The 12,447-nt window shown below is 33.4% G+C and overlaps 1 protein-coding gene and 1 long non-coding RNA gene across 2 annotated transcripts; one reads left to right on the top strand and one right to left on the bottom strand.

Moving 5' to 3' along the window:
- Positions 1-6,145: 6,145 nt before the first annotated feature.
- Positions 6,146-7,562, top strand: LOC125062754. Its single transcript, XR_007119322.1, has 3 exons — positions 6,146-6,604; positions 6,870-7,046; positions 7,428-7,562. It is a non-coding gene; the product is annotated as an uncharacterized LOC125062754 (long non-coding RNA).
- Positions 7,563-10,691: 3,129 nt separating this feature from the next.
- On the bottom strand, positions 10,692-12,240 carry LOC125062753 (tubulin alpha-1 chain-like). Its single transcript, XM_047668871.1, has one exon. The coding sequence runs from the start codon at positions 12,126-12,128 to the stop codon at positions 10,776-10,778; it is 1,353 nt and encodes a 450-aa protein (XP_047524827.1). The 5' UTR covers positions 12,129-12,240; the 3' UTR covers positions 10,692-10,775.
- Between the last annotated feature and the right edge of the window lie 207 nt (positions 12,241-12,447).

The raw sequence follows: 12,447 nt of genomic DNA, 5'->3' as shown, positions 1-12,447 counted from the left end.
TATTTATTTTAAAAATCCCCGTGACAAAACTCAAATACGATTTCTAGCTAGACAAGTTTCACCGAAAGACTAAAGAAGCTCATGGTTATTTAATGATTGATTTGAAACAAAACACTGATGATGCTCGCCGCATAAAATCTAAAATATTTGAATCTAGTAATTTTTGTACAATATATGTTCCTATGAAAAGGTATAAGTATCTTTGTAATCAGCCACTCTAAGTCAGTAATGAACCATGTATCAACGAATAACAACGCATAAGGAATTGTTATCAGCTTTACATAAATTAAAACCCAAACATCGTAGGATATTACTGAGGTCTTGTAATAATCAAGAAATTAACTGTATATGTGAATGTATTCACAATGTTTTACAAGGAAAAGTACCTTTAAAAGAGAATACAAAAACAAAATTAAAAAAAATTAAAAATCTCTTACGTAATCTGATCAGTAAAGGAAAAAGTTTTGAATACAGGAAAAATATATTAATACAAAAAGGAGGGTCCTTTCTTCCCATAATTTTGGGTACAATTCTAAGTACCCTTGTAAGTTGTTTTAATAAATCACAATGAACACAAAAAAAATGCTTCTTGTTGAGCAAGACTTTATTGATAAACTTAAACATCAGAATGAAAATAAAGCAACACCGCAAAGTAGATTGGATTTAGAAATGGAAAAAATTATATCAAGTAAATTGGATGATCGCGAAAAATGGGCGCTTTATCTACAAATTTTACAAAGATACTTACATTACTCCATGGAAGAACGTCAACCTCAAGAAATAACAATAACTGAAAAGGTAATAAATGATAATACTAATGAAAACCGGAACATCAATAATATAACTACTAGTGAAAATGAAAAAATGCTAAATGTTAAACAACTCCCAACGGGTGAAGACATCGCATATGGGTTACAACCAAAAGAAATATTAAAATTAATTCCTAAAACTTATATGAGGAGGGGTGAATTATTGATGGATACAATAGTAAATAAAACAGATCAATTGCAATGGAATAAAAATGGAACAGTTTTCATTAGTGGACAAGAAATACCAGGGAGTAATATTATAGATTTAGTGAATGACATCTTACGACCCTCGAAGAGATCTGATCCAATCGGTTGGGAAATATTCGCCAAGTTTTTAAATGATATAAATACACCGCTAACATACATTGGTAATCTGAAAAGAATCAAATATATATCTGACCTTAATAGTAAAGATAAAACATTGATTCAAGAATCACAAACTGAGGTTTCCCCAACTCCAACACAATCTAAACACATCAATAAATTGAGAAACAAAAGTGATTGGGAGAAATGGACCCCGTATTAGAGTTACATCGCATCTATTATGATATTTCACATCCAGCTGGTTACAGCAGTGTCAATAAGTTAACAAAGGCAATGAATGGAAAAATCTCAAAAAATGACGTTTCAAAATGGTTGCAGTCTCAAGAAACATATACATTACATAAACCGGTTATAAAAAAATTCCCACGTAATAAATATATTTTATCAAATATTAATGAATTGTGGCAAGCTGATTTAAGTGATTTAAGAACTTACATAGAATATAATGATGGATATAAATATATTTTGTGTGTTATTGACGCCTTTAGTAAGTATGCTTATGTTAGAGCAATGAAAAAGAAGGATTCATGCACAATAAAAACGTGTTTTACTAGCATCTTTGATGAAGCTAAAACTGTTCCTAGACATATTCAATCAGATAAGGGTACGGAATTTGTATCTAAGGATGTCCAAACTTATTTAAAACGTAAAAATATAAATTATTACACTACAAATAATCCAGATATAAAGGCAAGTATAGTAGAACGATTTCAGAGAACATTGAAAATGAAAATGTGGCGTTATTTTACACATAAGAATACTTATCGCTATATAGATATTTTACAAGATTTGGTTAGTTCTTATAATCACAGTGTGCACTCTAGTATCAAGATGAGACCATGTGATGTTAAAATGGAAAACATTATGGAAGTTTGGCGGAATTTATATTATGATGAAAAGACTTATATTTCAAGTTTAAACAAAGTACCTAAGTTTAACGTTGGTGACTATGTAAGAATTACAAAATACAAACATGTTTTTCAAAAAGGTTATGAAAGTAATTGGAGTAATGAAATTTTTATCATTACTTCGATTATAGATCGTTCCCCGTGGGTTGTATACACTTTAAACGACTTAGAAAATGAATCAATAACAGGAACTTTTTATGAAAAAGAATTACAAAAAATAACTTTTTCCCCCACTTCCGAATATAAAATTGATAAAATCATCAGATCACGTAAAAGCGGTATTAGAAAGGAAGTATTAGTTAAATGGAAAGGATATCCTAACAAATTTAATTCTTGGGTCTTACTGTCGAATATTAAAAATCTACAATGAAGGAAAGTTTCTATTTAACTTTACTCAGCAATAGTTCCACACAATATTTCCCGGGAAATATGACATCAAATTTTTCTACAAAACTACCTAAAGCCATTACATTAGAAGGAGAATGGATGGTAGGTATAGTTGAGTTTCAATATCCCTCTACTATGTTCTCCGTGCAAGAACATGAAAATATCATATACATAAGTAAAAAAACTACCATCAATAATGAAGAGACCACACTAATGTATAAGAACCATATACCAGCCACCAACTATGATAATATACAAAATATTCTTATTGCTTTAAATTCGAAAGAGAAAGTTAGTTTTCGTCAGGACACCGTGTCAAAGTTTGTCTCTGTTGCAGTAAAGGATCCATCAATAATTTCACTATCTCTATCACCTAATTTGAGCTTTCAACTTGGATTTGAGCCAGATACCAATTTAGTAAATCATAATATCGGTAAACGCCCTGCTAATCTACATTTGGGGTTACCATCACAATTATTTGTGTATTGCGATATTATAGAACCACAAATTGTTGGTGATGTCATGACACCCCTATTGAGAATTATACCCTTAGATCCTGCTAAATACATATATGGTTCAAATAAAATGCATATATTTTCACCACCACATTATTTACCGGTAATGAGAAGAGAATTTGATGTTATTGAGATAGATATAAGAACAACCACGGGAAATGCGGTACCATTTCAATACGGTACATCGTGTGTGAAACTTCATTTTAAAAAAATATAATCTATATTTCCTTTTTAAAATGTATACACCTCAAGAAACTTTTATATGTCCTTATGAACATTATTATTCGCAACAAGCTGGGTCTGGTATAAATGTAATCTACAAAGGAGCCTTACATCAACGAGGTCATGGTATCGGAAGTTTTCTTTTCTTTTTATTTCGAAGTGTGCTACCTTTACTCACTAGTGGTGCTAAGGTGATTGGAAAAGAAGCACTTAACAGCGGTATTGGGCTTTTGTCAGATGTTGTAGCTAGTCGTCCTATTAAAGAATCCATTAAAAATCGATTGAAAGAGGCTAGTTCTAACCTTAAACGCAAAGTTGATACCAAAATTGATAAACTTATGACTGGATCGGGTGTTAATAAGAGACGAAAATATTGTAATGAGCTCATTCGAGTTTCACCCCTCAAAGTGAAAGACGCTTCAAAGAAAACAAGGAACAAAAATATTAATATTTCCAAGGATATATTTTCAAACTAATCATAATGTCATTTATTCATAATCATTCATGTGAGTGCGTTAAATCTGAATTGGATCTGTTTGCTCTTCCTTCCACACAAACAAGTATCGAATATGGACACTGGATACATTACAAACCAATTTCTTCATTAAGTGATGATGGACCTATCGAATTCCAAGTACCTGGTACAGGAGATGACTACATAGACCTTTCGCATACACTACTCCATCTCAAGGCTCAAATTAAAAATCAAGACGGTTCTGCAGTTAATGCAGCTAATGTAGTGGCACCAGTCAATAATTGGTTACATTCTTTATTTAACCAATTGGATGTTTACCTAAACCAAAAACTTGTGTCACCCCCAAATATTACTTATGCATATCGCGCTTTCATAGAAACTCTATTAAATTATTCATCATCCGCCAAACAATCACATTTGACATGTGGTTTGTGGTACGAGGATACAGCTGGTAAAATGAATGAAACTAATGAGGTAAACAAGGGCTTTTACAAAAGACAACAACTTTCAAAGGATGGAAAGGATGTTGAAATGATTGGGCATTTACATGGGGATATATTCAATCAAGATAAATTCCTCATGAACGGGGTCGAATTATCTATAAAATTAGTTAGATCGAGAGAAACATTTAACCTCATGTCACAGAATGCAGATAATAAGTACAAAGTCTGTATAACAGATGCAACTTTAATAATACGCAGAGCAAAAATTAATCCATCAATACTAATAGCTCATCAAAAGGTTCTTGCCACTACTACGGCTAAATATCCTATTACAAGAGGTGAAGTGAAAGTCCTGACCATACCAGCTGGTGTGCAGGGTAAAACACTGGACAATATATTTTTAGGACAGGTTCCTAAGAGATGTATTATAGGTTTTGTGAATAATACAGCATTCAACGGTAGTTATGTTAAAAATCCTTTCAACTTTGAAAATTTTGGTATTTGCTCATTTAGCCTATATATAGATGGTCAACAGATACCTTCAAAATCGTTACAACCATCATTTCCAAACGATGTATTTACTAGCGCATACCACACCCTGTACTCAGGCACCGGTATACATTTTCTTAACGAAGGTAATGGAATATCGAGGGAACAATATTCAAATGGATACTGTTTACTAGCTTTTGATTTAACACCTGACTTGTCGGCTAACTCTAATGTGCATTGGAATCTTGTACGCCATGGTAGTGTAAGAATGGAAGTAAGATTCGAGAGCGCATTGACTGAAACAATTAACTGTGTAGTTTACGCAGAGTTTTCAAATATTATAGAAATAGATAAGAACAGAAATGTATGTGTGGATTATAGTAGTTAAGCAATCACTTATGTAATTATTATGATATTAAGAATAATAAAATATAATGTAATCGAATATGACATGGTTTTTATTTACCTTCATTACTTTTTTTACAAAGAGACTCATTACTTACGTTGAGATCATATTATGTGTGTTTAAATACATTGGTACAAATATGAATTGATAGTAATAAATGTAGTCAGTAAGAGAGTGAAAGAGTAGGGGAGTAAACGCGTATTAAACTATGAACACACTAGAAGTGCAAATGAGTCTTCGTAGAATACATCCCAGCCTCCAGAGCAACGTATATCCTTCAAATCGATTGCCGATGTATGCTCAGGTGCCAGCACTTATCATATGCAATCTTGACCCTGATTCACAGCCGGGGTCTCATTGGGTGGCTATTCATATAAACGTCGAAAGAGTTGGGGAATACTTTGATTCGTTTGGACGTAAACCTATTGAAGCAATAGAAGGATTTTTAAGGAGGAATTGTTGCATGTGGAGATACAATAACCTTACGGTTCAGGATTACCTATCGGCGGTGTGCGGAGAGTACTGTTTGGTATACATATATTACAAGTTCAGGGGGATGAGATTAGAAGACTTCCTTAGAAATTTTACGTGTGACTCAGAGAACAATGATACGGTGCTAGTAAATTTGTATAGAAATATAATGGACATATAAATAAAAGAATAATACCTGGAATAAAAATGTTTTATTTAAATATGTAACCCTTACATCTAATTTTATTATAGATAATGGTGTTAATGTAGGTATATTTATTGTTGTTTGCTTAGACCCGTAGGTTAGGTTAGGTTAGATTTAGTTTATTATATTATATTATTCTATTTTTCTTTTAGAGCCATAGATCGGGTTAGTGAATGTAGGAAAGTAGATAACGATGCATTCATACTGAGTCATTAAGTAATTAGATAATGAGTGGGGATTTCGTGCAGGAAATAGTAACTGATAAGGTGGTGATTAGTAAGTAATTAGCAAGGTTTTGGGAAAGCTATCTCTGGAACGGTTAGAGCTATCAGTTCAGGAGTGAGTGCATTCGACTCCGCACGTCCTGTTTAGTGGGGTTAGAGTACAAACTTTTTTTTTTTTTTTTTTTAGGCGGGCGCTGCCTCCGAAACAGCTTTTTTTACCGAAGCAGTGGGTGAGGCAGTGCCCGGGAATCCATACTACTCCGTGTCGACACCATAGAAGTCAGCGCTTCTCAGAACTACAGCCTTTTTGCCCCGTTACATTCTATCTGTATTAATATCTACAAACTGTCAATTAAAAAATTGACAAACTTTTCAACGAAATTAAAATCTTTTTAAAAATCCGAATGCATAAATTATGTTACTTATAATAAGTAAGTAAGAGATATCAATAAAATGTAAATTACTTTGTATTCAAAACTGAGTTTAATTTTCAAATTATATACGTCAGTGGCTTAATACAAAATCGTTTTAATGTAGAATGGACTGTTCATGTGGCGGTATACAAAAACAATTATGTAATTGCAATACTTACGTATACCGCCCAGATCCGAACGATACCAATATTGTATTTATGCCAACTAAATATTCCTTAGGAAAACACCAGGAAACCACGTTTAGCAATTTCTTACGTAATGGTTTTGATGTCTGCCTTAGATATAACGTAAGGTAAGTTATAATATATTTTGAGTCGTAGAAGTAGCGGAGTAAGTGAGTGACTTTCAAAGAGCTCAAACCGAAAGTAAAATAAAAAAAAGCAATAATTTACCTCAGTAATGGTGGACAAATGTAGTTCAAAAGTTTGTAAACCCGACGAAACCAATCTATATTTAATATCTTTGTATTTCAGGCTAATGAAAGATTACTGTAACAGAAACAACCAATTTAATTTACATACATTTATTTGTGTCTAATGTTATTGTTTTGTCACCAGGTACTGTGGATTGCGTAAATCGTCTGGGAAAAACAGAGCTATTAAAAATGCCGTAACAGATTTAATACTTTTGCTTTGTTTTCTTCTGACAAATTCTATTGTGTTTTTCACGCTTTTAGCAAGAACTACAATTCATATAGGATATGTTCTATTGCGTCTTGTGATGTATTTGCAAAGGTAGATATTTATGTAACAAAGTGTCTTGCTGATAGGATTGAACTGATTTGCACATTTGCACACAAATGCACTTCTGTAATTTCTCTGAAACTGAACCGACTAAACCAATTTTGTTGTAAAAAATATTCCAAACAAGCGACCTGTCCCGAATTTAAACGGACAAACAAAAAAAAATAGTTTTTAAAGAATTCCGTGCTTTTTTTACAATTTATAAATTTTTTGTACAAAACCCTTCTCCTCTGAGATAAATTTATAAAATATACTCGATTTGGTCTAGCCGTCTTTGAGTGTTGCACTTAGCATCATATTTTGCGATCCATTTTTATATGGATATTTTCACACCATACATTTAAATTTCTTATGGTAATATCTTTTTTGCAGAACCTTTTGTAAAAGATACCATCCGTATGAGGCTGTGGAATTCGATCGAGAATAATACAGTGTTTAAGGAATATGCAATAAAATAAAGCAAAAAAAATGATACGTATGGTTATTTGTAATAAATTATACGTATAACTTACGGCTTTTTAATGTTTAACTTTTTGATATTCCTTTCTATGTAGTGTTACAATCGCTCGCATATGCGGACACAGACAACCCGGTTTCCATGCTAAAGTCGTAAAAGCAAAAAAAAATATTATCAGGATAAATAAAAGAAGAAACTACCTAATACTATTATTACTGGGATACTAAGTAGGTACATTACATAAACAAATAAATATATCAAATTAAAGTATATTTTTCCTATTCGAGGATTTAAACGTGTGTTTAGTAAATAAATGTACATTACTGTAATTTATCTAATTAGACTGAAGTGAAAAGTGTTTTACGATGTTTCACTATTTAAATAAAATTACGGACGACACAGTCAACGTAATAATTTATTATCACTCTTTTCCCGGAAATATTATGCCTTGGTGAAACAGATGTATTATTACTACTCTTTATTTGTTAGTAAACTATCCCATTAACTTTTATGCTTATTTGGTAGAATCTAAACTAAAAGTAAAAGTGGGTAATCGAGTATTACTAACATTGCGTACAAAATAAATTCTGTAGACTTAAGACATACTCGTATTTTTTTAATGTTTCTGAAAAAAAAAATACAGTTATAGTATAACCCAAGGAAATCAAAATGAGAAAACATTAAAACAGTCGTAATACTGCTTTACAACTTTGTTCCCCAGGGCAAACGATATATCTACCCCCTTAATCATAAAACCTCAATCATTACACCGTTGTTCTCAGTGTACTCATGGTTCAAATTAAATAAGTCTGCATCCATATTTTATCCACAGATTCAAGACATGAATTGCCTCAAAACAGACAGGAAATAAATATTATAAAAGGTGTAATGGTGTTAAGTTAATATCATATTACTATAATTTGTGTGATCTGCCATAATGAAAATCCATCATGTTTTAATTGATATTGCATAAGTATTATTCATTAAGTTGGTATTTAATACTTCAGAAGTATGGTATACGTGGCGTATGTGGTATGTAGCAATTGAAATTATACACTTAATTATTAATATTAGGTAATAATCACAAAATAATACTATTTCTATTTGGCAATTGAAGAACATTTTAATCAAAACGTACCTACATAAAATGATTATATAAAAATATTTAAAATTTGTTAACTTATTTTTGATAGATGAATTGAATTCGTTCAACTCTGCCAGAATGCCTGCTATACTCTGATTTTTAATTCCGTATAATTCTGACAGATATCATTTCAGAGATTACAAACCTTTTTGGTCGGGCACATTTTTCAATTTCAATACGAGTCAACATCTGACTCTATACAATTATTTTGTTCGTTAGTGAATGTATCCATTTTATTAAGTGCCGTGCTCAACATTAAAAGTGGTTTTACGGCGACTTACTGCACAAGTAAAGATAACGTTTTTTTTAAATGGTTTACTAAACCTGGAATTACTAGGCAGTGATGTCACCTAAAGAATAAAATAAAGTAATTACAGTTAATTCGATATATGGTTCGTGATATTGAATTTTTGTATTAGGTCACTTGAGTATGTTACATATTCATTGCACTCCCTTTGCCCCGCATACCCAATACAAGTACCCCTCTTACGAAACTACGCTATATAAGGAAACGGACAACAGAACCAATAGCTTTTTGATCGGATACCTCATATCGGACCGGTCAAGTCTCATCTAGTTAAGTTTATTATATAATATATTTATCGTGCACCTAATATCGGGCCGATTAAATAATTGTATTTAGTTAAGTTCATTATTGTAAAAGTAATAATTAATTAAAGTAATTCAATACATTTTGGTTTTTTTGGGATTTGCCGCTGGCCCTCACTTAATTAGTAAGTAAATATTAAGATTTACCTTTTTGTAGGTAAAACATAAACAATACCACATAATATACTACATTAATAATAATATATAATAAAACATAATATACTTTACCAACTCTGGGACATGTAAGAATATAAAAATATAATTAATTAAATAATACTTATACCTTTATTCACTATAGATACAAATCTTTAAAGTAATGTAATTTATCAACACGAAGCACAGTTAACTAAAAATGCAGTAAATAGGCGGGTCCACACAGAGCGAGCAGCCTCGCGAGGAATCTTATTGTGAGGCGGCCGCGCGCAGCAAGCCCGAGCCATTTTGTTCGTTCGTTAGGTGCATCCACACAGAGCGAGTAGCCTCGCGAGGAAACGTATCGCGAGGCGGCCGCGCGCAGCATGCCCGAGCCATTTTGTTCGTTCGTTAGGTGCATCCACACAGAGCGAGCAGCCTCGCGAGGAAACTTATCGCGAGGCGGCCGCGCGCAGCAAGCCCGAACCATTTTGTTCGTTCGTTAGGTGCATCCACACAGAGCGAGTAGCCTCGCTAGGTAAATAATCATGGCACCACACGTACGTGTTGCGGTGGCAGCTCTTGCTTTTATCCTTATAAATAGGATAATAAAAAAGAGAACTATAACACTTACATATTCATTCCAATAATATTTACAATAATTTATGTTTATAAAGAGCCAAAGATGTTAGTTACACTGTCCGCATCTAGAATAGAAGTATTTAAAACAAACAATACCAACATGTATTCTAATATTGTAAAAGAATTTTTCTTTCTTTTTTTTCTTTTTCTTTTGTAGAATGCTGTAAAATTAGAAGCATTTAAAGTATATTTCTTTTTTGACGTTCATAAGTGTACATTGTGTTACCTATATGAATAAATTATTTTTGACTTTTTTGTTTCCTGTAAAGTTTGGTTCTCTGGACATACGAGGTTATCATTCTACAGCGACATGCTCGAGCGAGGCACGAAACAAAATACACGAGCGTCCAGAGTGCGCGCGGCAAACGACTGAGGCGCGTGCGCTTGCCTCGGCCGAGGTGCGTCCACACTAACCGACCTGCTTCGCGCGGCAAATGCCTCGCGAGGCTGCTCGCTCTATGTGGACTCGCCTAAAGACAATCTTTTTGTAAAAAATATCTTTTCATGCATTAAAATAGGTGTTTTGAAATAGATAGCTTAACAGTTATACCTATTCCACTATATGCCTATCAAATTTCTTTATTTAAGAAAAAGGTTTTAGTTTAGATTGATGATCAAGCTGTAAAAGGTTGAATTTTATTGAAACAACTTCTGTACTTGTTAATTTATTGAACATTGCCAAAAATATCACAAACATCGTAGCCTATACGAAAAAAAAACTAAAAATAATATAAAATTAATATTCCTCGCCTCCTTCACCTTCTCCTTCGCCAGAGTCCATGCCCACTTCTTCGTAATCCTTTTCTAAAGCAGCCAGATCTTCGCGAGCTTCTGAAAATTCACCTTCTTCCATACCTTCACCGACGTACCAGTGGACAAATGCTCTTTTGGCGTACATCAAATCAAATTTATGGTTTAGTCGAGACCATGCTTCGGCTATGGCAGTTGTATTAGATAACATGCAAACAGCACGTTGGACTTTAGCTAAATCTCCTCCCGGTACTACAGTAGGTGGCTGATAATTTATACCAACTTTAAACCCGGTGGGACACCAATCGACAAACTGTATAGTACGTTTAGTTTTTATTGTACCTATGGCTGCGTTCACATCTTTAGGAACCACATCACCACGATATAACATGCAGCAAGCCATGTACTTTCCATGGCGAGGATCACATTTCACCATTTGGTTAGCGGGCTCAAAACAAGCATTCGTGATTTCAGCTACTGACAATTGTTCATGATAAGCTTTCTCTGCAGAAATTACGGGAGCGTATGTAACTAAAGGAAAATGAATCCGTGGATACGGTACCAAGTTGGTTTGAAATTCTGTTAAATCCACATTTAAGGCACCATCGAATCTTAAGGAAGCCGTGATGGACGATACAATTTGTCCTATTAGGCGATTCAAATTAGTGTAAGTGGGTCTTTCAATATCCAAATTCCTTCTGCAGATATCGTAGATAGCTTCATTGTCGACCATAAAAGCAGCATCTGAATGTTCTAGAGTTGTATGCGTTGTAAGTATTGAATTGTACGGTTCAACAACTGCGGTTGATATTTGGGGAGCAGGATATATGGCGAATTCAAGCTTTGACTTCTTTCCATAGTCCACAGATAACCTCTCCATCAACAGAGAAGCAAATCCAGAGCCAGTTCCACCCCCAAAAGAATGAAATATGAGAAACCCCTGTAGCCCCGTGCATTGATCGGCTAACTTTCTCACTCTATCTAATACCAAATCAACTATTTCTTTACCGATGGTGTAATGTCCTCTTGCATAATTATTAGCGGCGTCTTCCTTACCCGTTATAAGTTGTTCGGGGTGGAAAAGTTGTCGGTAGGTCCCCGTGCGAACTTCATCGACTACTGTTGGCTCCAAATCTATGAACACGGCTCTGGGAACATGCTTTCCAGCGCCCGTTTCGCTGAAAAAGGTGTTAAATGAATCATCTCCTCCTCCAACCGTTTTGTCAGATGGCATTTGCCCATCAGGCTGGATTCCATGTTCTAAGCAATATAATTCCCAGCAGGCATTGCCGATCTGAACCCCAGCTTGTCCTCCATGTATGGATATACATTCACGCATTTTTTAGTTTTTCAATTAATTTACAATCTTAAAATAGTTTAAAGTGACTTTATTATATTTTGTTATCACGTTGTTCTCACTGCAGCTATACTTTTTAAATGACAATATAAATTGTGATTGCTTTTTCTTGCTTTCTAAATTCAAATTCAATAATTTTCTGAAATATTTTTTTTTCATCAAAAGAGATTAACCTTATTTACGAACTTAATACATATAATATTTAAAAGAAATTACGGTAGAAATATACACCTACTCTTTTTGATTAACATAATATATGTATTTATCTTTATGACTAATTCTCATATACGTATTATCAGGA

This window comes from Pieris napi, chromosome Z (assembly GCF_905475465.1).
Source record: "Pieris napi chromosome Z, ilPieNapi1.2, whole genome shotgun sequence".
Classification (NCBI taxonomy): Eukaryota; Metazoa; Arthropoda; class Insecta; order Lepidoptera; family Pieridae; genus Pieris; species Pieris napi.
This window is presented reverse-complemented; position numbering and strand designations above follow the sequence as displayed.